This window comes from Gorilla gorilla, chromosome 1 (genome assembly GCF_029281585.2).
Source record: "Gorilla gorilla gorilla isolate KB3781 chromosome 1, NHGRI_mGorGor1-v2.1_pri, whole genome shotgun sequence".
In the NCBI taxonomy this organism is placed as follows: Eukaryota; Metazoa; Chordata; class Mammalia; order Primates; family Hominidae; genus Gorilla; species Gorilla gorilla.
This window is the reverse complement of record NC_073224.2, coordinates 217,241,504-217,268,899: the sequence shown is the minus strand read 5'-3', so window position 1 is coordinate 217,268,899 and position 27,396 is coordinate 217,241,504. Positions and strand designations below refer to the sequence as shown.

Sequence of the window (27,396 nt, the reverse complement as noted above, 5' to 3'; positions counted from 1 at the left end):
TGTGCGTGAGTGTATGGGCATGTGTGTGCATGTATGTGTATGTATGCATGTGTGTGCCTGTGTGCGTGAGTGTACGCATATGTGCGCGTGTGTGTGAATGTGTGCATGTGTGCATTTTTGTATGCATGTTTGTGCATGTGTGCGTTGAGTATTGTGCATGTGTGCATGAGTGTATGTGTGCATATTTGTGAATGTGTATGTGTGCATGTGTGCGTGAGTGCATGTGTGTGCATGTGCGTGAGTGTAGTGTGCTTGTGTGTGTATGTGTGCGTGGGTGTATGCATGTGCATGTGCATGAGTGTGTGTGCATGTGTGTGTGCATGTGTGCATGAGTGTACCAATGTGTGTGCATCTGTGCATGAGTGTATGTGTGCATGTGTATGTGTGCGTGAGTGCATGAGTGTATTTATGCGTGTGTGCACGTGTGTGCATCTGCGTATGTGCATGTGTGCATGAGGTATGTACGCATGTGTGTGTATGTATACGTGTGTGCATGTGTATGTGTGTATGTGTGTGTGCGTGTGTATGTGTGCATATGTGCGTGTGTGTGCATGTGTGCATGAGTGTATGCATGCATGTGTGTGCCTGTGTGCATGTATGTATGTGTGTGCATGTGCGTGAGTGTATGTGTGCATGTGTGTGCATGTGCGTGAGTGTATGTGTGCGTGCATGTGAGTGTATGTGTGCATGTGGGTGCATGTGCGTGAGTGTATGTGTGTGTGCATGTGTGAGTATGTGTGCGTGTGTATACATGTGTGCATGAGTGTATGTATGCATGTGTGTATGTGTGCGCATGTGTGCATGAGTATGTATGCATGTGTATGTATGTGTGCATGTGTGCGTGAGTGTGTTGTGTGCATGTGTGCGTGAGTGTATGTATGCATGTGTGCATGTGCATGCATGTGCATGTGTGCGTGAGTATACGCATATGTGTGCGTGTGTGTGAATGTGCATGTGTGTGCATGTGTGCATTTTTGTATGCATGCGTGCATTGTGCGTTTATTGTGCATGTGTGTGCATGTGTGCATGAGTGTATGTGTGCATGTTTGTGTGCATGTGTATGTGTGCATGTGTGCGTGAGTATGCATGTGTGTGCATGTGTGCGTGAGTATGCATGTGTGTGCATGTGCGTGAGTGTAGTGCTTGTGTGCATGTGTGCATGGGTGCATGTGCATGTGCATGAGTGTGCATGTGTGCATGTGTGTATGTGTGAGTGCGTGTATGTATGCGTGTGTGCATGTGTGCGTGTGCATCTGCATGTGTGTGTGTGTGTGCATGTGTGTGTATGTATGCATGTGTGCATGAATGTATGTACACCTGTGTGTGCATGTGTATGTGTATGCATGTGTGTGCATGTGTATATGTATGCATGTGTGTGCATGTGGCATCAATGCATGTGCGTGAGTATGCGTGTGTGCATGTGTGCATGTGTGCATCAGTGTATGTGTGCATGTGTGCATGTGTGCGTGTGCATGAGTGTGTGCATGTGTGCGTGTGCATGAGTGTGTGCATGTGTGCGTGAGTGTATGTATACGTGTGTGCATGAGTGCATGTGTACGTGTGCATGAGTCTATGCCTGTGTGCATATGTATGCATGTGTATGCATGTGTGCATGCTTGAGTATATGTATGCATGTGTGCATGAGTATGCATGTGTGCATGTGTACGTGTGTGTGCATGTGTGTGCATGTGCATATGTGTATGTGTACGTGTGTGCATGTGTGCATGTGTATGCATGTGTGCGTGTGCATTAGTGTATGTATGCATGTGCATGTGTGCATGTGTGCATGTGTATGCATGTGTGCGTGTGCATTAGTGTATGTATGCATGTGCATGTGTGCACGTGTGCGTGAGTGCACATTTGTTTGTGCATGTGTGTTAGTGTGTATGCATGTGTGCATGTGTGCGTGAGTGTATGTATGTGTGTGCATGTGTGAGTGTATGTGTGTGCATGTGTGTATGTATGCATTTGTGCATGAGTATGCATGTGTGTGTGCATGTGCGTGAGTGTATGTGTGTGTATATATGCATGTGTGCATAAGTGCAAGTGTATGTACGCATATGTGTGCATGTGTGCGTGAATGTGTGTACGTGTGTGCATGTGTGAGTGTATGTATGCATGTGTGCATGTATGTGTACATGTGCGTGCATGTGTGTATATATGCATGTGCGCATGCATGTGTGTATATATGCATGTGTGTGCCTGTGTACATGCCTGTGCATGAGTGTATGTGTGCATGTGTATATGCATGTGTGTGCATATGTGCAAGAGTATGTATGCATGTATGCATGTGTGTGCATTTGTGCATGTGTGTATGTATGCATGTGTGTGCATGTGTACGTGCGTGTGTGCATGTGCATGTGTATATGCGTGTGTGTGCATATGTGCAAGTGTATGCATGCATGTGTGTGCATGTGTGCGTGAATGTATGTGTACGTGTGTGCATGTGTGTACATATGCATGTGTGTGCATGTGAGCATGTGTACATGTGCGTGCATGTGTCTGAGTATATATATGCATGTGTGCATGCATGTGTGCATGAGTGTATATATGCATGTGTCCATGTGTGCATGAGTGTATGTATGCGTGTGTGTGCATGTGTGCATGAGTGTATGTGTGCACGTGTGTGCATGTGTGCATGAGTGTATGCATGTGTGCATGAGTGTATGTGTGCATGTGTTTGCATGTGTGCATGAGTGTATGTGTGCATGTGTGCATGCATGTATACGTGAGTGTATGTATGCATGGTGTGCACGTGTGTGTGCATGTGGGGGAGTCTGTGCAGCCAGGCACCCCAAGAGTGGGGAACACTAAGCAAGCTTGTGTGGACAAACAGCAGGTGTCCAGCTGTTCCTGGTCTTGGCCAGGCTTCTCTCCGTCGTTTTCTTTGGTCTCATGAGTGGCTGGGCACATGGTGGCTCAGCCCCCCGGGCACAGTGAAGCCTGGCTGTTGAGATCATTGGATCCCCTGGACAGAGGAGGTGAAAGGGAGGAGGATGTTTCTGTGCAGGGATCAGAGAGACAAGAGCGTGTCCCCAGATACCCTTAGTGAAAACTGGAACGGGGCCCTTGTCAGCTGCTGGGAATATGCTTCTAGCCTTTTGCTGCTACTATACAGGCCCTGGGGCCACGGTGAGAGGGACCTTTAGTCCTCATCACCCATCCCTCTACCCCCAGCAGGCAGGCAGGAAAGGCCCCTGAGCGCTAATAGGACTGGGCATGACATAGGCTGACAGCCTCAGGTGATAACAGGTGGGGATGGAGTCCAGCTGGCTCCACTTAGGAGCCGTCTTGCCCAGAGATCTCTGGGGCCAGGATCTTCCCTGCAGCCACTAGGCCCTTTGAAGCCCTTCCCAGAGGCTCTCTGGTTTTCTTTCTTTCTCTCTTTTTTTTTTTTTTTTGGAGACGGAGTTTTCACTTTTGTTGCCCAGGCTGGAGTGCAATGGGGTGATCTCAGCTCTCTGCAACCTCCACCTCCCGGTTCAAGCGGTTCTCCTGCCTCAGCCTCCCGAGTAGCTAGGATTACAGGTGCATGCCACCACGCCCAGCTAATTTTTGTATTTTTAGTAGAGACGAGATTTCACCATGTTGGCCAGGCTGGTCTCAAACTCCTGACCTCAAGTGATCCGCCTGCCTCGGCCTCCCAAAGTGCTGAGATTACAGTCTTGAGCTACCACGTCCGACTTGGTCTCTGGTTTTCTTAAGAAATCTCGTTTCATATCCCCAATTTCTATGAGTCTTCTCCTGTCCCGAGCTCTAAACCCCAAAGCACCTTCTGTGGCATTTGCCCATTTCTGGATTTGTTCTGCCCTCTGCAGCCTGGTTTGCCAGGCTCCCCAGGCCACAAGCTCTCATGGTTACTATCACAGACAGCCCTGTGTGTCTCAGCTTTGCACTGGGGAAGAAAAACAACCAACACCCCTATTGCCTTCACAGCTCATAGCGGGGCGCATCACATACCAGCTCATTTGCTCATTGCAGCAAGGCAGGTATCACAATTCCATTTTACAGATGGGGAAGCTGAGGTGTAAGAGGTAGTGTTACCTGCTTAGGCCTTACAGCTAGTGAGAGCTGGAGCCTGAAGACAGGTCTGTATTGCTCTGAGCCAGGTACAGGCTTTTAGCGTCTCCCTAACCTGCCCCGGGCTGCTTTGTCCACCAGAGCTGCGCCAAACCTCCCTTCATTCAGGTGGGGCTAATGAAGGACCTTAGTGATGATTTTTCGTCTTTGATGTAATAGTTATCCATTCTGCTGAACATCTACTGTGTCCTGGCATTGGGGATACAGGTACAGGGAGTCCCTGCCTCTGGGGACTTAGCAGTTTCTTATCCTTACAACAGTCCTTTAAGATAAGTATTATAGTCCCATTTTACTGATAAGAAAAACTGAGGTCCCTCAACTTAAGTAGCAGAGTAGTGATCTGATCCCAGGTTGCCTGACTCCAGCACCTTCAATTGCTTCCTCTGTGCACAAAGCCCTCTGCAAAGCCCCACTTCCCTCCTCCCTGGGGTAGCATTCGGACGGATGGTTAGCAACTGGTACAGCATAAGTCATAACAATCTGGCTGGTTGGCCGGTGCATACGCACTCAGGGTCGGCCACCGTCCCCAAGTCTGGATTTAGCCAGCGAGTACAAATACGCCAATTATTTGTCCCAGGTGAACTGAGCCACATTTGTCTGTAGGAAGAAGACCTGCCCTCCTGTCTTTGGGGTCAAGACCTCGCTTGGAGGTCTCAGGTAACGCTGCAGTCTCCCTGTGTGGCAGAAGAGGGAAGCGGAGCCCAGACAGGGGATGTGTCTTGCCCAATTTTCTCGGCACATCAGGGGCGGGGCTCTGAGTGGAAACTCCAGGGCCTGAGTGGCAGGACCTCACGGGGGCTGGGAGAGGCCAAGGCCACTCCTATTTCCTGGCACTGCTGCCACATTAATAACAAATAAAAAGAAATGCCAAAGTGGGGTTAGGGAATTGCAGCATATTTTGAATTTTACATTTAAATAATAATACAACATAATTATGCCAGTTGCAAGATAATTACAGGTTTTATAAAAAATATTAATTCATAGTGCCCTGCAGGCAGTGAGATTTGGGAACGGAAAGCCCGTTTTAAGTCGCACAAGGAAAGACATTTCTCAGCCCCGTTGGTGGCTTCTGTGGCTGCGTAACCTCATTTGGGAAGGTCAGCATGGGTCCCAAACTAAGGCCTTTCACAAATGGGAACCAGGTCCAAGAGCCCTGCCTGGTCCCCCTTTCTACCCCTGGAGAAGCCCTTGACCTCTTTGGAGCTGCCCGGCTCCTTGGTGGATGGCCTGGGGCAAAGGAAGGGCTGGGAACAGAGTGGGGTACCTTTCCTGGGATACTTGAGATGTCTTCTGCAATCTGGGTCTGCCCCTGCCCAGCCTGAGGGAGTCTTCAGGAGACCTGCTGAGGTCCATGGGGCCCCTGCCTGGTTTGAGGACATCCTGATCCCTTTTGGGCAATTCTCTCAGCAAACGGTTGAGGAGAGGAAGGGCGTGGAGTCAGGGGGTCTCAGCCCGCCCAGTCCTGAGCCCTTGTCCTTCTAGTGACAGGAGCAGGGGTTGAGAGCCTGAGACCCACAGCAGGGGCCAGGCGCCCTTCAACAGCTGCCCTCCCTGCCTCGGGTTTTGCCCTTAGAGGTACCCTCAGAAGGTGGCCAGGCAGTACTTGATTTTGCAGAAGACAGTATAGCCTGGGATAAGGGACCCGCCAGGTCACATGGCTCTTTAGAGGCCTTGCTTAGATTGCACTCAGACCTCAGAGACCCATGGAAAAATGTCAGAGCCATGTGGGGCTCGTCCAGTTTACCACTGGGGAATTGGAGGCCCAGAGAAGTGAAGTGACTAGCCCAAGGGCACACAGCGAGGGGTGGTTGATAGAATCTCACATCTCCCAACTCCTTGCCCAGAGGAAGCTCCCCACACTCCACAACTCTGGATCCAGTGACTTCCCCACACCAGGCTGCACTTCCCAGCACCCCCCGCACCCTGGTTCACCCCAGAAAGAGGAAGGGCCTCTCAGCGCATCACCCAGCGGAGCAGCAGCTCAGAGCCTGAAGTCCTGGTTGCTGTCCTTCCTGTCACCTGGACGCAGAATATAAATCACCCTTCGCAGCCCTAATCATCTTTCTATAAATATCAGAGAGTCTCATTTCGGAGGGGGAGCAGGAACAGTGAGCTCTTTTGCCTTCCTGATTGTGTTTAAAATCTGATTTAGAATTAATTTCCTTTGGTTGTCCACCAGCGGACACCTTATTTGTCAAATCTCCGGCTCTTTGCAGGGGAGAGCAGAGAGGTGGCCAGGGCCACAGGCAGCTGCTGGCCTGACAGGCGGCCTGGGCAAGGTGCCCTCAGCAGGGTCAGGAGCCCCTCCTGGCTCGCGGCCCAACACCCCGGCACGTGCAGGCTCCGGAAGCACCCTGGGTCGACAAGCAGGGCCGGGCCCCAGCCCAGAGCCGCTCCATCTGTCTCAGCCATTAATTCCCGGCCCAGCCTCCAGGTCTCTGGGCTCCCTGAGGCCTGGTGATTAGTATTCTTATTAAAGATTATTTTATTTTCATTGCGTGGATTAATCTGGCCTTGACACATTATAGCCATATGGGTATTAGCCGAGTGTGTGAGAACTGCCGACTGGTGAGCCACAGCGGCGCAGCCATCTCTCAGCTCTGGGACGGTGCTGGGAGGACGGGGGGAAAGGCCATAGCTCCAGAGGCTCCCCCGCCTGACTGCACATTCTGGCTCTGCTGGGAACCTGGGGCAAGGCATTCAGGCTCCCTGAGCCTCTGTTTCCTCTTCTGTCGAACAATTGTAAGAATTCCAACTACATCAAATTGTTATAACAACAAGTGCCAGGCACTGCCCTGGCATGAATTTATGTGTCTTCACTCATGTCATGCTTGCCATCTCCCTCTAAGGCGGGTAGAATTATGATCTCCACCTTAAAGACGAGGAAACTGACTTCCAACAACTTGCCTAATGTCACTGAGCTCAGATAAAGGGGGTTAGACGAGGACAGGAACCCAGGTGCTACACCCGAGCTTCTGCTCAGGCCTGACAAGGACCAGGTGGGCCCCGGAAAGGGTCAGAGACTTGCAGGGCCAGCCGTGGTGCTGGCTTCCCTCAGGCCCCGCATCACGCCATGAGGCTTTGCCTGTCCGTCTGCCAATGCCGTGGAAGCTCCCTAAGAGCAGGCCCAGCTCTTACTTCTCTTGGGTCCATAGTAGAAGCTCAGTAAATGTTGGGGAAAGGAATAAATGAGGGAGGGAAGAAGCAAACGGTCTCTGAGATGCTAATCGTTGTGGATTGGATCATTACAGTGAGGATTACTGTCATTCAGCTCAATAACAGGTTCAACAAATATTTGCTGACAAAATGCAAAGCCCTTTTCTGATGATGCCACCCCCAGCGGCCCCCGGGGCTCAGAAGGAGCCTGTGCCCAAGGCTGTGCCCCAGGACTGAGCCTCCCGGGGGGCTTCTGGGAAGAGGAGGCGAGATCACAGTGTGTCAGTCAAGACTCCTTACGACTCCGAGCTCCTAGACCTGAGCTCAGCCCCCAGGCAGACCAGAGCCCTCTTGGGATCCTCTGGAGGGGAGGGAAAGATGTTGCAACAATGGGGCGTATTTTCCCCCACTCTGCAACTTACAAGCTCTTTCTGGCTCTGCAGCCTTCTAGAGTATGAAGCAACTTCAGGGCGTTACCATTTCTCCTGACTCCAGGTTTTCTCTCAAGTTTGTAGAATTTTACAAATAAACCTGGTTTTAGCTTTTGTAATAAAGAGATACAATCAACATCCAGAGAAGAAATGCTCTGCAGTGGCCTGATGTCTTTGTAATTGAAGGTTCTCTCAGGCACTGAGTTTTCCAGAACAGGATTTAGTGGAGAGAGAACCACAGTGAGCTTCCCGGTGGTCCCTGTTGCAAAGGACTTCAGTTCCATGGACGGAGCCGGGAGCTGCCTGGCTGGGTGGCATTTGGCCCACCTGAACCTCTGGGGTCTCTGCCCAGAGCAGATAATGGTGGGATCCATTCAATTTGAAAACTCCTGCCTGGAGTTTAACAGCATCTGCCCAGGGCTAGCACTGGACCAGGTTCTGGGACATTGAGATGAATAAGGGAGTCGTACTCTGTTTGCGAGGATCTGCCCACGGGGGCCTCCCAGTCTAGAAGGAGAGTCAGCACTGACAAGCGAGTACAGCCATAGTGTTGCAGGTGGTGAGGCCAAGCAGGGGCCGCAGGACCAGGGCGGGGAATGGTCGTTTCTCTGTGTGTGTGTGTGTGTGTGCGCGCGCGTGTGTCTAGAGTTCCAGACGGGACAGTCAAAATTAATCTTAAAAGAGGAGCTCAGTAGGTGGACAGAGGAGAAAAGGCATCCCAGGAAGCGGGCACAGCGTGCGCAAAGGCCCCGAGGCAGGAATCAGACTGCTGGGTGTGGGGATCGGCCAGTGCTTTAGTTTGGCCTAAGGATGGGGGTGAGGGGCAGCACTAAAGGAGGCTCCAAGTGGGTTTTGGCTGGGCAGGGAGGGATTTGAACACCAGGTTTCATTGTCTAAGCCCTGGGGAGCCTGTGAGGCGTGAAACAGGCAGTGACTGAGTGAGATGTGCATTTTGGAGACTCCCTCAACCTAGGGTATCCCCCTCCCTGCACAGTGGACTCCTTATTCTTCAGGCCACAACTCAAATATCATCTCCTCCTCTGGGAAGTAGCTCCTCCCACCATTTACCCTTCCATCACCTTAGCCCCCTTGTTCTCTCCCTCCCTCCTAGCAGTGATCCCAGCTGAGAGCCAGTGGCTCTGGTTCACAGCCCTCCAAGGCCCAAACAGGCCTGGTCCAGAGTTGTGCTCATGAACAGTGGTTGACTGAATGCATGATCACGCAGGCAGCTGGGTGGGGGGAGGCAGGGCTGGAAGCCAAGTCTGCAGGCTGCTGTGGGTGAGAGATGAGGTAGGGTGCAGCAGTGGCTGGAGAGAGGGTCAGTCCCAGCCACAGTGACAGTGACAGTGACAGTGACAGTGTGGGCCTGGGAGGGGAGAAGCCTGCGCTTCTTGGATAGTCACCCTCCCACGGAGGCTTGTAAAACAGACCCCAGGTACCGGCCCTGGCTCTTCTAACTCAGCTGTCTGTGGTGGGGCCAGGAATCTGTATTTTTATGGAGGTGGCTCCGTGTCTGCCTGTGTTTGGGAGCGATGGGTCTTACCAGGTGTCCCCCCCCTTTCTAGTCGCATTCCCAGCACCCCCATCCCTGGCCTGCTTCCTCATCCCACCCAAGTCAGTTCCGGGGCATTTGATCCTCAGCCCCATGGCCCTGGCCCCTAGGCTGGCGTCCCACGTAAGGACCAGTGTCCCATAAAAGAGAGAAGGACAGCATCTCCACCCCTAAAGCTGGAGACAGGGCCTGGGGGAGGGGTCAATTAGAGGAGGGCTGGGGAATTTGGAGATGCTCAGGGCTGGGGCTCACTTTGAGGCTGGGACTCCCATGTCAGGGTCTGAACCTCAGCTCTGCCCTGACTGGCTGTGGAACCCTGTGGAAGACACAGGCCCCCTCTGCACTTCAGTTCTGCCCCCTGCAAATGAGGGCAGCACTGGGCAGTGTGAAAGTCTGCACCTCCGTCCCTCTGGGGCACCCCCCAGGAAGCTGTGGGCCACAGTGTGAGCGGTCCCCAAGGCCAGCCAGGGTGGCCCTGCTGGCTCATGTGCAGCCGCCTTCTCCTCCACAGCCTGTGAGCTGGGCTTCTACAAGTCAGCCCCTGGGGACCAGCTGTGCGCCCGCTGCCCTCCTCACAGCCACTCCGCAGCTCCAGCCGCCCAAGCCTGCCACTGTGACCTCAGCTACTACCGCGCAGCCCTGGACCCGCCATCCTCAGCCTGCACCCGTGAGTACCACTCCGAGATGCCAGCACCCTTGAGCCCAAGACTGGGCCGGGCCCCTGTGTTTGGTCCTCCAGGCCTCAGAGAGCCAGTTCTCTGCTGGTGGGGCAGGGGCGGGTGGCTCTCTTGAGCCAGAGGCCAGTCTGGGGTGGGGGGGTGACTCTGATCCCTCCACGGTGGCCTAGACCTCTCTGGGCTCCCAGCCTCTGTCCTGTGTCACCTACACTGGAGGGCAGAATGGAGCTGGCCTCACTTCTTTCCCCACACTGGGCAGTTTTTGTCATCTTCTGATCTAGCAGCGATGCCGATGTCCTGGGGGCCAGGTGGGCAAGCCAGGGTGCTCGCCTGTGCGGAGAGGGTGAGGGTTAGGGCAGCAACCCTTCCATCACCATCATCTTTGATGAACTTGTTGGAACTGCTGAATGCTGAGAGCTGCCTTACGTGTGTATGGTGTGTGTGCATATGTGTGTGTACCCATGGAGTTCGAATGTCTGATTCTGTGTATGCCCTGGGACCCCTGCAGTGATTGTGTGTTTGCATGTGTCTGTGTGGGCAGCTGCTCTTACAGACGACGCCTGTATCGTGTTTGGATGCCTGCATGTAAATGTGCGACATGTAGTTGAGCTCACATATATAAAGGATTCATCACATATATTAAGGATTCTTAGGAGGAGGTGTGTGTGTACATCTGGGTACCTGAAGGGGACTCAGAAGTCCTTGTAAAGCTTGAATGAGGGTGTCTTGTGAGCTCAGCACGTGTGTGTGTGCGTGTGCACACCTGGCCCTGCAAGGGTGCATGTGCCTGGAGAGGGTGTGGCTGCATGTGCACGTGCCCTGCGGACCTGAAGGTTGGGGGGATTCTGCTCCCATGCCTGCAGGGCCGCGTGACTGTCCTACCTTCTGCTGATGCAGCGCCTGGATTCTCTCCTCTCATGTGTCCTGACGGGCCACTCATACTCCCATTCCAGGCCTGGGGAGGAACCACAGCCTGCCCAGCCCGGCCCAGTTGCCAACCCTGGGCTCTTGTGGTAGGGCAAGAGGCACTTCAGACTGTTCTGATTTTGCTCTGAATCTGCCCAAGCATCAGCCCCCATCTCCCGCTCCCATACATCCATCACCACCCAGCCCCAGCCTCCCTGCACATGGCAGGCGAGGGCCCAGGTGCATTCATGCCCACATGCTTGTGCACATACACACAGACACACACACCCACCCTCCCCCCACTGCCCTGCCCAGATCTGTGCATTTTCCACATGTGGGACCTGTTGGGGCAGAAAAGGTGGCCAGGTGACAGCGTGGGCACCTCAGGCAAGTCGAGTCTGGCCCCAGGTCATGGACACTTGCGTGAAGCTGGCTGGACTCTGGTTTCTTTCCAAACCCACAGTTCAGTGCCTTTAGGTTCTGGAAAGCTTAAGACCGTAAAGGCTGAGCTTTTAGTATTCTATACCCTGCAGATGTTAAAAATTCTCTTCTCTTCAAATTGTAAGATTCTGATTCCAAGATCTTACAATTCTATTTTCTGAAGATCTAAGATTCTCTTCCTGGAATTCTGAGAACTGGAATTCTGAGGCCAGGGGTCCCCAGAGACCCCCATGCCCTCTTGGCTCAAACCCCCACCCCAGCCCCTCAGGCCCCCAGCCCCATGTCCTGGTCTCCTCAACCAAGGGGTCACCCCTCTCTCTCCAAAGTCTTTGTGCTGCCCAGACAGAGGCTCCCATGCCTGGGGTTGGGGAGCGGCTGCTTGGTGCACACAGCCATGGGGATACACGGTGGGCTTCTGGGGGCCTCCACTTAATTCCACAGTGCGTGCTCAGTGGCATTTTGTATCGGATTCGGCACAGAAGGGTCAAGGAATAGATGTGGCTGCAAATACCTGGGTCACTTACACACGGGGTGGCTGCTGTGGGCGCCCCCGGGACTGTGCGGTCTCTCTCCCACTCTGGGTGAGCAGTGGGATGCCCAGACCCTTGGATCATGGTGGTCCTGATGGGCGGGGGGGATGGGGTCCCAGGGTTCTGTGCCCAGACTCTGACGTTGTGGTCCCGGTCTGATGGCAGAGACACAAACTCTGCCCTTAGGGAGGCTCCAGAAGATGGAGTAGATGTGGACCTTATCCTTAAGGAGCCCTAAATATGATGGGGAGCCCTTCCCTTGGGGAGCCCCAGGTCTGATGATAGGAAGACAGGACAGCCCAAATAAATAACCACTGCCCCATCTGTCATCCTCTGCCCTCAGGGCCACCCTCGGCACCAGTGAACCTGATCTCCAGTGTGAATGGGACATCAGTGACTCTGGAGTGGGCCCCTCCCCTGGACCCAGGTGGCCGCAGTGACATCACCTACAACGCCGTGTGCCGCCGCTGCCCCTGGGCACTGAGCCGCTGCGAGGCATGTGGGAGCAGCACCCGCTTTGTGCCCCAGCAGACAAGCCTGGTGCAGGCCAGCCTGCTGGTGGCCAACCTGCTGGCCCACATGAACTACTCCTTCTGGATCGAGGCCGTCAATGGCGTGTCCGACCTGAGCCCCGAGCCCCGCCGGGCCGCTGTGGTCAACATCACCACGAACCAGGCAGGTAGGCGGAGAAACTCCGTCCCGCAGCGTCCTGGTCCCCCAGCTTCCCCTGCCCCAGACCCATCCAGGGATCAGAGCTCTGCCGGGGACGTGCTGTGGGCCTTTAGGCAAGTGCCTCTCTGGCCCTGCGCTCCTCACCAGGACCCAGAGCTGGAGGCTCTTCATTGCCTTTAGAAAAGTGGAACACGGTCTATAAGTAAGAGAAATCCCAAAAGCTCAGAGGCAGTCTAGTGTGGCCGTCGAAAGCCTAGGTTCCAGAACTTTCCCTCTCTGTGCCTCTGTTTCCTCCCTGGTGCAATGGGAATAATAGTACCTGCCTGAGGTCCTCTCAGGAGGCTTAAATGAGAGGAATGAAATTGCTTAGCCCAGCACGTGGCCCGTGGTAAATGCTCAATAAATGTCATTAAAAAATAAAATCACTCGGATGATCATTTTCCAGAACAGCTGCTACAGCTGCCCTTGGGATAGACTTGGCTGCACTGGCTTGGACCACAGTAGTTTATCTATCAGTTTCTGGCCAGTTGGTGGGCTGAATTCACCTCCGGAACCTCTTTCTTCCCAAACTCTGGAGGATCCTGCCCGTCAAGTGACAGCGTGACCCAAGAGCCCTCCTAGGGCAGCTTCCTATTAACAGCCACCCTCACCTGTGCCCAAGACCCTCAGGCCCCCACCCACCATCTCCTCCCAAAACCACACAGCCCTGGCCCCGCAGACACTATGCCCACCGTGTCACAGAGGAAGAAACTGAGGCCTGGAGAGCACCCAGGGCCACCTGACATAGGAAGTGGCAGAGGCAGGGCTCAAACCCAGGTCTGTGTCACTCCCAAGTGAAGCAGGTCCCCCCAACTCTGAATCCAGGGCATGCTGCTCCCTGATGCCAGGGCCTCAGCCCTTCAGAAGATTCCCTCATTTGACAGCCCTCGTGGAACACCCACTAAATGCCAAGTGTGGTGCCAGGTGCTGGCAACACAGAGAGAGAGTGAGCTATGTGCCCTGTGGTAGAGCCCAGCCCTGGCCCACCTGTCTCTAGGCACCTGAGGCCCCTGGCAGGCTGGTCCCAAGTGGAGGGGAGAGCAAGAGAAGTTCACAGCATTCAGGCAGCATCCGGGATGCCCCAACATTAAAGAGGAAACTAGACCCTGCCTTGAACCTGCCTTCCCCTCCAGCCACCAGACCATTTCTCTTCCCATACGACCCTCTCTGTCCGTGCCTGGCGTTATCTACTTCTTCCTCTCCTCTGCGGGCCTTCTCCATGTCTTTCCTCACCTCTCCACAGAAATCAGCAGCCCTGTGTGGCCACATCCATGGATGCCTCTTCCCCCTTTCATTTCCTCCTCCTGGAAACACTTTTCTCTTGCTCCTGTGTCCCAGCCCACGCCCATTTTCCATTGACCTGTGTGGCCTGTCCCTCTCTGTCTTTGTAGCCCCACCTCCTTTAAATGGCCTCTAAAGGCCATGGGTCCCTGGGAATGTCCTGGGCCCTCCTCTCTTTCCTGTGTGCCCAGATCCATCTTTTCTGGGTGGCTGTTTCAGGGCCCATGACTTTGAATTCCACCTTTGTGCTAACAACCCCCAACTCGCGGTCACCAGCACAGACCTCTCCCCTAGGACCCAGCTGCCCACTCCTGTCTCCATTCGGTTATGTGAAAAACAAACAACCCTGCCACACCTGCACCTGCCCCGCCCTAGGACATGGCACCTCCAGACCCAAGCTGTCATCCTTGACTCTCATGCATGTCACATCCATCCCCCCTAAAGCCCCAGGGACCTCCCTTCAAAATGACCAACTGACTTCCACCCCCCACGAGTCCATGCCTGGACCACCACAGGAGACCCCTCTTGCCTCACCCCCACAAGACATTCTCCACACCAGTCCTGAGTGAGCTTTAAAAATAGAAGTGAGGGCTGGGTGTGGTGGCTCACGCCTGTAATCCCAGCATTTTGGGAGGCCAAGGCAGGAGGATCACTTGAGGCCAGGAGTTTGAGATCAGCCTGGGCAACAAGGCAAGACCCCATCTCTACAAAAAAATTTTTTTTTGAGACAATGTCTCTATCTGTCGCCCATGCTGGAGTGTGGTGGCACAATCACGGCTCACTGCAGTCTTGATCTCCGGAGCCCAAGTGATCCTCCCACCTCAGCCTCCCAAGTAGCTGACCAAGGGCACACACCACCATGCCCAGTGATTTTTTTTTTTTTGTAGAGATGGGGTCTCCCTATATTTCCCAGGCTGATCTGAAACTCCTGGGCTCAAGTGATCCTCCTGCCTCAGCCTCCCACAGTGCTGGGATTACAGGCATGAGCCACCATGCCCAGCATCACCCCCCCTAGGGTTTTTAGATGAAAATACATGAGAACAAGCTGTCCTCAAAGCCCTTCACAGCCTAGGCTGAGCGCACATGCAATTCAGACATTCTCATGGCCTGTGGACCCACACAGCTTCACCCCTGCCTGCCTCTCCAGAGCACCTCTTTCCCTGGCTCACTCTCTTCTGGCCATGGTGGTCTCCGGTGCCCGCTCCTTGAACACACTGGGTCTTTCCCTGCTGCTAGGCCATGGCCTGGCTTCTCCTTCGGAATGACTCGCTCTTCCCCTGACATTCCCATGCCTGGCTCCTCTGCCCTGGAGGCTCCCCCGACCACCTCAGCTGAAATGTCCCAGTGCCCTTCCGGGCCCTGCAGAGGTCTTCTCCATCACAGCACCCCTTCCTACCTTTCCCAGCACCAAAAGAACCCCCATTCTCCTGTTTATTGGACGCCCTGTCTCCTTTCCTGGGACAGAAGCTCCTTGAGGGATGTCTTGGGCACTGCAGAGTTCCCGGCTCCTAGCCCCGTGCCCAGCATGTGACAGGCACTCAGGAGTCCTAGAGGATCAAGCGACAGCTCTAAGCAAATGTGGAGGACTGTGCTCAAAGACCACCTGCCCCTCCTGCCTCACCATCGCCACTTCTCTACAACCAACTCCTCCCTGGAGCCCTCTTGGATGCGAACCCCATTCCCCTCCCGCTCTGGGCTCTGGTCTCACTCTGTCCGCCCCCATCCCACAGCACCTCCTGCCTTGGTTTTTAAGAGACACACCCTGTGTGTCCCTTGCAAACAGTGGCCTCATCGAATCTTCCCCTCCCCCTGGCAAGTGGTGCTCACTAGCTTCACTTTATAGAAGGGGACCTGGTGTCCGCAGACAGCAAGTGACTCACCCAGGGTCCCAGCTAGCAAGAGAGGGAGCCGAGTCCCGAACCCACGCCTGGCTCCCAGACTGGTGGGCTTTCTCCTGGACCACACCCTTCCAGTGCAACTCTGGAGCCGCTTCTTAATTTCTCATGCCAGAATCCTCAGCAGCATTTATTGGGCACCTACTGTGTGCAGTCCCTGCCCCCAGGGAGCTCCCGGTTGTGCTGGGGATGCGCAGACATGAGGGAAGACTTAGTCACGTAGGGCAGAGAGTCAGAACTCGGGGTGAGCAGAGGGGAGGAGGAGGCCTGAGGGCTGGAGGGGCAGGGAGGACAGGGCAGTTCCCTCTGTTTGGCTGTGTCTGTGGCTGTGTCTGACACCTCCTAGCAGCCTCCCCACAGGGCTGACCGCACCTGAGCCAGGAGGGAGAGATGCATGAAGAAAGACATGGGTGACTCCGTCAAGGAGGGAGGGGTGGGCGGGCAACCAAGTGTGACTGGGAGAATACTTGGGGCTCAGCTCACCCCCTTCCCTCAGCATCCAGAACTGTCCCAGGTACGCCCTCCAAACCCAGGCAGTGAGGGGCCAGTTCCTGCATTCTTTCTACACTTCTTTCTCCTGACCTTTCCTCCTTCCTCAAGCACTCCCAAGCAGCTGGTCCATGCCGGGCCCTGGGCTGGGGAGGGAGGCTCAGGCGTCTTCTTGTCCAAGCCAACCCCAACATCCCAGACCATGCCAGGCCACGCCAACCCCAGGGGACTGACCCCAAGTGGCCACCAGCGATTTGTTGGGAGAACTGGAGGGTGCTGGCTGTCCTGGGGCTGGGGCAGGACCATCAGGAAGCTGAGCAGGGCTGGAACCAGGATCCCCGGGTGGAGCCTGGGAAGGGTTGGGAGAGAGGCCACGCCTTGTCTCCCCTCCGCCCATCTGACGGGATTGGCCGCCCCAGCCCCGTCCCAGGTGGTGGTGATCCGTCAAGAGCGGGCGGGGCAGACCAGCGTCTCGCTGCTGTGGCAGGAGCCCGAGCAGCCAAACGGCATCATCCTGGAGTATGAGATCAAGTACTACGAGAAGGTACCACGGGCAGGACGGAGCGGGAGGGGCTGGGCCAGCAGGGCAGGGCCCACTGACCACCGTCCCGTGGCAGGACAAGGAGATGCAGAGCTACTCCACCCTCAAGGCCGTCACCACCAGAGCCACCATCTCCGGCCTCAAGCCGGGCACGCGCTACGTGTTCCAGGTCCGAGCCCGCACCTCAGCAGGCTGTGGCCGCTTCAGCCAGGCCATGGAGGTGGAGACCGGGAAACCCCGTGAGTGCAGGGAGGGGGCGTGGGCGCGGAGCAGCCCAGGTGCCAGGACCCTGGGGTCGGGGGGTGGCCAAGGAGAGAGCTAGTGCAGGCTGAGCCAGTGCCAATGCAGGATTTCTGCTCTCCTTGCCCTACCAAGTGGGGTTGTCGGAGTTTTTTGTTTAATTGAGACAGAGTTTCACTCTGCCACCCAGGCTGGAGTGCAGTGGTGCGATCTCAGCTCACTGCAACCTCCACCTCCCAGGTTCAAGCAATTCTCCTGCCTCTGCCTCCTGAGTAGCTGGGACTACAGGCACCCGCCACCACACCCGGCTAATTTTTATATTTTTAGTAGAGACGGGGTTTCACCATCTTGGCCAGGCTGGTCTCGAACACCTGACCTTGTGATCCACCCGCCTCAGCCTCCCAAAGTGCTGGGGTTACAGGCATGAGCCACTGCTGCCAGCCTAATTTTTTTGTGTATTTAATAGAAATGGGGTTTCACCATGTTGACCAGGCTGGTCTTGAACTCCTGACCTCAGGTGATCTCCCACCTTGGCCTCCCAAAGTGCTGGGATTACAGGCATGAACCACTGCACCCGGCCTCTGCCAGCATTTGCACAGATGAAAAACCGAGGTTAAGAGAAGGACGGTTGCTCGCCTGAGGCGGCAGAGATGGTGACAGCCCCCCACACACCATGGCTGGTACTGAGATGAGTGTCAGGGTCTGGGACCAGCAGCATCGGTCTCACCTGGGGACTTACCAAAAATGCGAATTCCCAGTCCTCACCCCAGCCCTTCAGAAACTCTGTGGCTGGGCCCAGCCATTTGGGTTTTAAGAAGCCCTCGGTGGTCCCCAGGCACTGTCACATTTGGGACCCTCTGACTTCGAGGCTGTCCCTTTCACTCTTCTCCTGCCCCAATCTCCAGCCTGAGTCAGGGTCTCCTGTATGTGTACCCACTGCATGGTGGAGCTGGGACAGAGCTAGTGACCGCCCACCTGGCGCTCCCTGGGCGTCTGAGTGCCTCCGGTGCTTGTAGGCCTGGCACCCCCTGGAGACCACCCAGATGGGAATCCTGAGCCCTCCATCCCATGTACTGTGTGGCCTCGAGTCAATTCCTCGAGTTCTCTGAGCCTCTTTCCATCTGAAAACTGAAGATAGTGCTGGGGTCTCTCTGGAAGGGACGTGGGGAGGGTTTACTGGGGCTTGAAGGTACAGCTCTCAGCACACTCCGTGTTGTCACTGTCAGGATAACAGGGAGGACAGGCATTTATTGGCTCAGAGGACACGCGACTGTTCTCCAGTCCCACAGCCACAAGAAGCAGCGGCACCAGCATTAGGAAGCCGGGCATCCAGGTCTCAGGAACTTGAAGAGGAAGCTTAGTAGAGGGTGGGGTGGGAACAGAGGAGGAGCTGGCCTGCGCCCTGACTCTGGGCTGGCTCATGGCTCTGGGCTCCCCACTGGCCCCAGGGTCACAGCCAGGCAGGCTCAGAGGTCTGCCAGACCCCTGGGCCCAAGGCCAGGGCTGAGAGCCTGGTCCCCCAACCCTGGCTTTCCCCTGCAGGGCCCCGCTATGACACCAGGACCATTGTCTGGATCTGCCTGACGCTCATCACGGGCCTGGTGGTGCTTCTGCTCCTGCTCATCTGCAAGAAGAGGTGGGTGGTCTGGCCCAGCCACACCCAGCCCCTCCTCTCAAGCGCCGTACCTCCTGCCTGCCCCCAGCCCCACCGAGCCGGTGGTCCCCGTGTGCCTGGGGCTGGCTCACTTACAAACACACCACCTCATTTAACCTAGTGACATGCCAGTGATGTAGAGATTCTGACCTCACTTTGCAGGTGAGTAAATTGGGGATCAGAGAGGTTAGGCTTCTTGCCAGAATCACACAGCTGATAAATGCCAGAGCTAGGACATGAGCCTAGGTCTGTCAAACTCAAGCCCATACTCTCAGTTACTTTGTCCTCTCCCACTCCATTTTGGAGGGAGGTGGAGACAGGATAGTGTGTGGGCTTGGGATCCCAGACAATGAGAACTGTAAGGATCATGAAACTGATGGAGAAATGGAGACCCAGGGAAGAGAAGGGGCTGGCCAAGGTCATCCAGTGTAGTTGGCCACAGAAGCCTCATCTCCCAATGCCCCCACCAAGGGTGGTTTCGTATAACATGGGGCTAACAGCATTGTAGACTTTGCCAAGAGGGTCAGGTGGACTTGAGGACATTTTGAGGATCCCACAGTGCTTGTGACCATCATGGCAGTCACAGTTTAGCTGGGTTGAGAGCCTGGAGTCAGGGACTCTCCCCTGCAGACTTTGTAAGGAGCAGGAGCTGACCTGTCCCCTGACAGGTCATGAAGGGCATGAAGAGAGAAGCCATGACTCGTCCCCTGGTTGGGGTCAGGTCCTGGGCTAGGGATGGCCTGGCCTCAGGCAGGGCGGTGCCCTCCTCTGCAGGCACTGTGGCTACAGCAAGGCCTTCCAGGACTCGGACGAGGAGAAGATGCACTATCAGAATGGACAGGGTGAGTGCAGGGGCCCGGTGGTCTGGGGCAGAGGGAAGGCCACAGGGGGACCCAGTGCTGGACTGGGGGTGGCACAGATGGGAAGGAGGAAGGTGCCCCGTGAAAAAACCAGAGCCCAAGAGGCAGATTCCAGGGTGTCACAGAGACCTGGTGCCCCAGAGGGCAGCGCCGTTCATGCCTCCTGGACTCTCAGACCCCATTCAGGATGCTAGAGATCCTCTCCCCAGGGAAGGGCACACATTTGTATATGATTTCGGGGTGGGAGTGCATATACTCTTGGATAAGAATCCCTACTACGGAGAGATTTTCAGGATCCTGTAGAGATCCCAGACAACAAGGCGAATCTGGAGATGCCTCCCTCCACGCCCCACTCCTGTGCCCGTGGCAGACAGCATCAAGCATGGTGCTGATTCCCACCGGGCCTGGGTGCAGCCTCAGACTCCTCCTTAACTACTTTTTATTTTTATTTTATTTTATTATTTTTTATTTATTATTATTTTTTTTTTCTGAGACAGAGTCTCACTCTGTCGCCAAGGCTGGAGTGCAGTGGCTCAATCTCAGCTCACTGCAACCTCTGCCTCTGGAGTTCAAGCGATTCTCCTGCCTCAGCCTCCCAAGTAGCTCAGATTACAAGCATTCACCATGCACTACTAATTTTTGTATTTTTAGTAGAGACGAGGTTTCACCATGTTGTCCAGGCTGGTCTCGAACTCTTGACCTCAAGTGATCCGCCCGCCTCGGCCTCCTAAAAAGCTGGGATTATAGGCATGAGCCATCACGCCCAGCCAGAAACTATTTTCAATGAATCAAAGTTGACCCTTGTGGCAAAAACTTATTTTTGCTACATCCCTACTCCAGAACAATTTAGAAAGATCTCAAGGACTGTAAAAGTGACCCCAGAAAATGACAGACATGCCCAGAACTCACTGGAGACTCCACAGCCCCATAGAAACCCCAGAGCGACTCCAGAGACCCCACTTTCACTTGGGAAATATTTATGGGGTGTGTGTTGTTTGCTACCACATCCAGAGACTCCCAGAGACACCCCTCACCCCACCCCAGACCCATCCCAGGCCCAGGGAATGTCGGGGAAAAGCAATCTCTCCTGGGCCCCACTGAAGGCCCTCCTCCCGCCCCTCAGCACCCCCACCTGTCTTCCTGCCTCTGCATCACCCCCCGGGAAAGCTCCCAGAGCCCCAGTTCTATGCGGAACCCCACACCTACGAGGAGCCAGGCCGGGCGGGCCGCAGTTTCACTCGGGAGATCGAGGCCTCTAGGATCCACATCGAGAAAATCATCGGCTCTGGTGAGTCTCAGGGGTTGTGAGGGCGGGGCCAGCATGGGGCAAGGTGGGGGCACCCAGGGCAGAGGGAGCGTGTGACCCAGGGGTCTGGCAAGCCCAGGGGTTCCAAGGGCCTGGGAGGCTGGGGGAGTCTGAGGGTCCCACTGCCCTCCCTCCACACCTGCCCCTCTCGGGGCCTGCAGGAGACTCCGGGGAAGTCTGCTACGGGAGGCTGCGGGTGCCAGGGCAGCGGGATGTGCCCGTGGCCATCAAGGCCCTCAAAGCCGGCTACACGGAAAGACAGAGGCAGGACTTCCTGAGCGAGGCATCCATCATGGGGCAATTCGACCATCCCAACATCATCCGCCTCGAGGGTGTCGTCACCCGTGGTAGGTGCCAGGCAAGGACAGCCTCCCCCTGCAGTGCCCCTCCTGCCTGGAGAGGCCTCTGGGTCCATCCCCTCATCCATCCTGCTCTGCCCCACCTGACCCTGTCCTCTTGGTTCAGGTCCCCGAATGACTCGGGGTGCCCAGAGCCTGGGACCCCAGTGGAAACCCAAGGCACCCTGGGGTTTCCAGTGCTGGCACAGGTCCTGAGATGGTGGTATGCTCCTGGGGTCTCTGATCAGCAGCCCTGAGCCCCAAACCAAGAGCCACCCTCTCCCTACTGCCCGCCCAGGCCGCCTGGCAATGATCGTGACTGAGTACATGGAGAACGGCTCTCTGGACGCCTTCCTGAGGGTGCGTGTCCCACCCCTGCCTCTCGCACGGGCTTGGGGAGGGAGGTCCAGTCTGGGTGTTGGGAGATAGTGCAAAGCCCTCTAAGCCCCCTCCCTGGCTTGGACACCACAGGCCGGGGGACAGGAGGCAGGTGTAGGGAGGAGGTCTTCGAGGTCAGCCAGTCGAACTGCCTTTCGGCCCCCATTGCATGAAAGTCCCTCTGCTCCATGGGATCCTGCTGCCCTGTGCACAGGCTGAGGGGGGTGCCTCTGCGGGAATCCAGGCCCCACCCAGCTGGGGGGCATGCTGGCTGTGGTGGAGACGGCTGGATTCCCAGCTCCTGCCCACAGTTTCTTTGCTGGGTGCTCTTAGGCACAGGGCTTAACCTCTCTGGGCCTCCATCTCTCGTTCCACAAAATGGGTAAGCAGTCATTGCTGCCCCACCTACCTCGCAGGGTTGCTATGAGGGTAAATGAGACCAGGAGAATAACCCTTAACTGCAAAGTGCTTCAGAAGTAGTGGCGCACTTGGTAAATTGCAAAGCACCGTCTCAACTCGAGAGCATCCTACAGATGGGAGGTGTTCCTGTTCACGGACCAGGCGCCTCGCTGGGCTTTCCTGAAGCCCAAGCCGTGTCCCCCTGCAGACCCACGACGGGCAGTTCACCATCATGCAGCTGGTGGGCATGCTGAGAGGAGTGGGTGCCGGCATGCGCTACCTCTCAGACCTGGGCTATGTCCACCGAGACCTGGCCGCCCGCAACGTCCTGGTTGACAGCAACCTGGTCTGCAAGGTGTCTGACTTCGGGCTCTCACGGGTGCTGGAGGACGACCCGGATGCTGCCTACACCACCACGGTGCGTCGCCCACACTCCTTCCGGCTAGACTGGGGAGTGGGGAGGTGGCGCCGGTGGCACCCAGGGCCCAACAATTCTGCAAATAGCTGAATGAAGTTGACAGTTTCGGGGTGGCCCTCAACCTGGGGCACATCCTGTTTCTCCTCTTCACGCCAGTGCCTTCCTCTGGGAAATGGGAACAGCTTTGCCTGCCTTTTCTCTGTCACCAGGTGGCCAGGGGAGAGACCCCAGGGCTGGTCCCCACGGTCACTCACTCACCTGGAGACTTCAGGAGGGTTGGAATCTCCCCGAATTGTACCCAGACTCCACATCTGTCTCTAAAGTTTGCCTAAAACCCAGCTGTTTTCAAACACGTTCCATGGGGATTTGGACCTCTCTAGAGGTGCCTTAGGGGCAGCCTTAAAGGCAGGAGCTGAGTGCACGGGGGCCAGTTTTCACCCTGGCCCCAATAGGAGCCCTCCCTTAGCCTCTGTCCCACAGCCTCTGAGTAAGGTTTCGCATGGAGAAAGGATCCTGTGACAACAAAAGAAAGAAGGAAGGAAAGGAAGGAGGGAGTGGAGAGAGGGAGGGAGGGAGGAAGGAGGGAAGGAAGGAAGGGAGGGAGGGAAGGAAGGAAAGGAGGGAGGCGGGAAGGAGGGAAGGAAGGGAGGGAGGGAAGGGAGGAGGGAAAGAAGGGAGAGAGGGAGGGAGGAAGGGGGAGGGAAAAGAAAGGAGGGAAGGAAGGAGAAAAAGAAAGGAAGGGAAGGGGAGGGAAGAGGAGGGGAGGGGAGGGAAGGGAGGAAGGGAAGGAAGGACGGAGGGAAGGAGGGAGGGAAGGAAGGAGGGAGGGAAGGGAGAGAAGGAGGGAGGGAGTAGGGGAGGAAGGGAGGGAGAGGGAGGAAGGAAGGAGGGAAGGAGGAAGAAAGGAGGGAGGGAAGGCGGGAAGGAAAGGGGGGAGGGAGGAAGGAAGAGGGAAATGAGGGAAGGAAGGAAGGTGGAAAGGAAGGAAGGAGGGAAGGGGAGAGAAGGGGGGAGGGGAGGGAAGGGAAGGGAGGAAGGGAGGGAGGGAAGGAGAGAAGGAATGAGGGAGGGAGTGGGGGAGGAAGGAAGGAGAGAAGGAGGAAAGGAGGGATGGAGGGAAGGAAGGAGGGAAGGGAGAGAAGGAGGGAGGGAGTGGGGGAGGAAGGAAGGAAGGGAGGGAAGGAGAGAAGGAACGAGGGAGGGAGTGGGGGAGGAAGGGAGGGAGGGAGGAAGGAAGGACAAGAAGGAAGGAGAGAAGGAGGAAAGGAGGGACGGAGGGAAGGAAGGAGGGAAGGGAGAGAAGGAGGGAGGGAGTGGGGAGGAAGGAAGGGAGGGAGGAGGGATGGAGGGAGGAAGGAAGGGAGGGAGGGAGGAAGGAGAGAAGGAGGAAGGAAGGAGAGAAGGAAGGAAGGAGGAGGGAGGGAGGGAAGGAGGGAGGAAGGGGAGAAGGAGGGAGGCAGGAAGGAAGGAAAGAAGGAGGGAAGGAAAGGAGGGAGGGAGGAAGGTGGGAGGGAAAGAAGAAAGGAGGGAAGGAAGGACAGAAGGAGGAAGGAAGAAGGGAAGGAAGGAAGGGAGGAGGAAAGGAAGGAAGGGAAGAGGAAAAGAAGGGAGGAAGGAAGAAGGGAAGGCAGGACAAAGGAGAAGGAAGTGGGGGAAGAGAAGGAAGAGGAAGAGTTAGAAAACGACTAGGCTGTGGCCCCTGAGCCCCCTTGGCTTGTGACTGGTATTGGCTGAGCACCTGCTTGTACCAGGCGTCTCACTCCTTCCTTCGTCTTCACAGCGGCTCTTGTGAGGCCTCCCTCAGGACAGGTGCTCTGGGAAGGTGGGGGCTGTATTGTCCCTCTGGACTGGAAAACGACCCCAGTGTTTAGCTCTCTGACTCAGACGGCTCGGGGGACACCCTGCCAGGCCTGGGCAAGCCCCTCGACTCTTGTGTGTCCATCGCAGGGCGGGAAGATCCCCATCCGCTGGACGGCCCCAGAGGCCATCGCCTTCCGCACCTTCTCCTCAGCCAGCGACGTGTGGAGCTTCGGCGTGGTCATGTGGGAGGTGCTGGCCTATGGGGAGCGGCCCTACTGGAACATGACCAACCGGGATGTGAGTGCCAGGCCCTGGCAGGGCCGCGGGCGGTGGAGCCTCGGGGTGCAGGGAGGGACGGCTGAGCCCAGCGCTGATCCACTGCAGGTCATCAGCTCCGTGGAGGAGGGGTACCGCCTGCCCGCACCCATGGGCTGCCCCCACGCCCTGCACCAGCTCATGCTCGACTGTTGGCACAAGGACCGGGCGCAGCGGCCTCGCTTCTCCCAGATTGTCAGTGTCCTCGATGCGCTCATCCGCAGCCCTGAGAGTCTCAGGGCCACCGCCACTGTCAGCAGGTGCCTTGTGCCCACCCCAGCTCCTTGAGGCCCAGCTGCCTCCCAGTATTGCCCCAGAATCTGTCCCTGGGACAGTTTGGCCCTGACACTAGGACCAGGCACAGCCTGGGCCCCCGGCCCCTGCCCTGCCTAACCCCTTCCTCAGCCTGCTTCTTCTGGGGGTCCAGCCTCCAGAACCCTCTGGCCACTTACCAAGAGCCCCTGTGCCTCAGGTGCCCACCCCCTGCCTTCGCCCGGAGCTGCTTTGACCTCCGAGGGGGCAGCGGTGGCGGTGGGGGCCTCACCGTGGGGGACTGGCTGGACTCCATCCGCATGGGCCGGTACCGAGACCACTTCGCTGCGGGCGGCTACTCCTCTCTGGGCATGGTGCTACGCATGAACGCCCAGTGAGTGACGGGTGGGGCTGGGGGCCCATGCGTGTGGGGACGGGGGGGGACCCAGAGGCAGGGCCGCCGGGGAGGCTACAGGTCCAGATCCATGGCCCTGGCTGCGTGCGCGGCTCCCAGCCTCCCAGGCCCAGCTGGCCAGCAGCGCCCTTCATTCACAGGGACGTGCGCGCCCTGGGCATCACCCTCATGGGCCACCAGAAGAAGATCCTGGGCAGCATTCAGACCATGCGGGCCCAGCTGACCAGCACCCAGGGGCCCCGCCGGCACCTCTGATGTACAGCCGGCAGGGCCCAGGCAGCCACCAAGCCCACCCCAGGTCATGCCAGCGGCAGAGGACGTGCGGGGCTGGCAGCAGGCAGGGCGGCCCCAGGCCTCTGCCCTCCTCTCGGGCGCTGGAGGGGCTGAAGGCTTCGCCACAGGACCTGGAGTTATCAGGGGTCAGGCGCCTGGGAAGGGGCCTTTGGTGGCCACCCTGGCGAGGACACCTGTCCCCCAGGGCAGGCACCTTCTCTTTTCCAGAGCCTGGGGCCTCCACGCCACAGAGTCCAACAGGGACATCACTTGCCTGCCTCTGTGTGCGTGCATGTGTGTGTGGTGGAGGGTGTTCTCACAAGGTCATGGGATCTCATGTGAACAGTGTGTGATCAAGTGTGTCCACCCCTTTGGGTCTCAGCATGGACGTGTGCATGTTATGCGTGTGCTTATCCGTTAAGGCTGGAGGCACATGTGGGTGATGGTGGATGATGTGTCATGAATGAGGAGGTGTGTGAGCAGGGAACTCAGTGTGACACCGCCAGGTCCAGCACCCACGGGGGCGGGGGAGAGGCTCACCCCTACGTCCCCCCACGCCTGGAGGCTGGAGCCAGGGGCCACTTCTGAACTGCACCAGCACCAGGCCCACCCTCGTCTCTGCCTGGGTGAGCCCACCCTGGCTGTATCTCAGGTCTGGGTCCTCCCTCTAGCCGAGGAGGCCACCCGCAGCCTCCACCCGGCTCTCACCGCTGCTTCAACAGGAAAACAGGGTTCCCGGTCAGTCCGGCTGGCCGCCTTCATGGAGGCATCATGGCAGAGCATATGAGATGCCCTCAGCTGGGCTTGGCTGCCTGGCCAGGGCTGGGGGCTCAGCAGCCTCCTCTAGCCTCTGATGCCTTCCCTCCATGGCCCAGGTCTCCTCACTCAAAGTCCCTTCGCCAACCTTTCAATGCCCAGCCCTGACACCTGCCCTTTGTCCCCCAGGCCTAGGATCAGGGACCAGAGGATCCTATCTTCTCAGCACCCAACCCACCCCTTCCTGTAGCATATGGGGAAACTAAGGCCTGGAGAGAGGGGTGATGCCCCGTCCCAGGTTGCACTGCAACCAAGTGTCAGAGTCGGGGCTCTGGCCTCCTGCCAAGGCTCTTGTCCCCATACACCATCCCACAAGGGCACTGGGGGTGGAAGTGCCCTGGAAGCCCCTCCCCTCTCACACTGACCTCCCCCTTACGGCCCACCAGGGTATGTAAATATCTCTTTTCTACCATGTCAGAATATTTTTTCCTCACTCCTGACAATGCAAAAATGGTCTTCAAAGCACATAAAAAGCACCCAGGGTGAGAAAGCCCCATCCCGGGGGCCGTTGGCAGGCAGGGAAGCAGGAACCCCACCGTGTGCCCCCTGCCAGCCCCAGAGGGAGCGGCAAGCCCAGCTGCCCAGCCCTGCCCCCCCTCCCCATAGCCAGCACAGCTATCCCGCGGGGACACCAGCACTGAGCCCCCTCTCCCTCCTGCAATAATTCGGGGAGTCTCAGCCCCATCCAGGTGCCGCGGCCAGCTCTCTACACCTCTATATATTATATTACTATATAGCCGAGCTGTTCTTCCTTCCTATGGAAGTCGGAAACATGGTCAGAACACGATCTGGGGGAGGGATCCTGTCTTCCTCCCCACCCCACCCCACTCTTACCCGATTTCTGGGCTCTGGATCCTCACAGTCGTGGAGGCACCGTGGGCCTGGCACTTGCAAAAGTGTGGCCCCTCACTCTAGTGTGTGGTCCCTCTCAGGGTCCTGGGGATCTGCCTCTCTGTGGTCTCCATCCTGACTCTTGAACTTACCCACAATAAGAATAAATTCTGCCTCATCTTTGCCTGCGTCCCCCATTTTTTCCCCATCTCTGAAAGCTTGACATCACCTGTTGGGGAAGGGCCAGCCTCATACTGAGCACCTACTGTTTGCATCCCATTCATTTTTCTCCCCTCTGGTTTTCTCATCTGTCTGGGGAGGTAGGATTAGTGCATGGATTGTACATACGGGGAAGCTGAGTCCTGGTTCAGCCAACCTGCCTAAAGCCAAGGACAGACCGGGGGATGAATC

The 27,396-nt window shown here is 56.6% G+C and overlaps 1 protein-coding gene across 1 annotated transcript in view; it reads left to right on the top strand.

Moving 5' to 3' along the window:
• EPHA8 (EPH receptor A8) overlaps positions 1-27,169 on the top strand; it is a 41,968-nt gene extending 14,799 nt beyond the window's left edge. Inside the window, exons 4-17 of the mRNA XM_055387374.2 lie at positions 9,731-9,886; positions 12,117-12,452; positions 16,569-16,693; positions 16,767-16,929; positions 18,473-18,566; positions 19,359-19,426; positions 20,568-20,732; positions 20,912-21,097; positions 21,387-21,448; positions 22,074-22,283; positions 24,231-24,380; positions 24,468-24,658; positions 24,871-25,044; positions 25,206-27,169. Coding sequence (XP_055243349.2) covers positions 9,731-9,886; positions 12,117-12,452; positions 16,569-16,693; positions 16,767-16,929; positions 18,473-18,566; positions 19,359-19,426; positions 20,568-20,732; positions 20,912-21,097; positions 21,387-21,448; positions 22,074-22,283; positions 24,231-24,380; positions 24,468-24,658; positions 24,871-25,044; positions 25,206-25,320 — 2,195 coding nt within the window. The 3' untranslated portion in view covers positions 25,321-27,169. The remainder of the gene's footprint in view (positions 1-9,730; positions 9,887-12,116; positions 12,453-16,568; positions 16,694-16,766; positions 16,930-18,472; positions 18,567-19,358; positions 19,427-20,567; positions 20,733-20,911; positions 21,098-21,386; positions 21,449-22,073; positions 22,284-24,230; positions 24,381-24,467; positions 24,659-24,870; positions 25,045-25,205) is intronic.
• Positions 27,170-27,396: the final 227 nt, after the last annotated feature.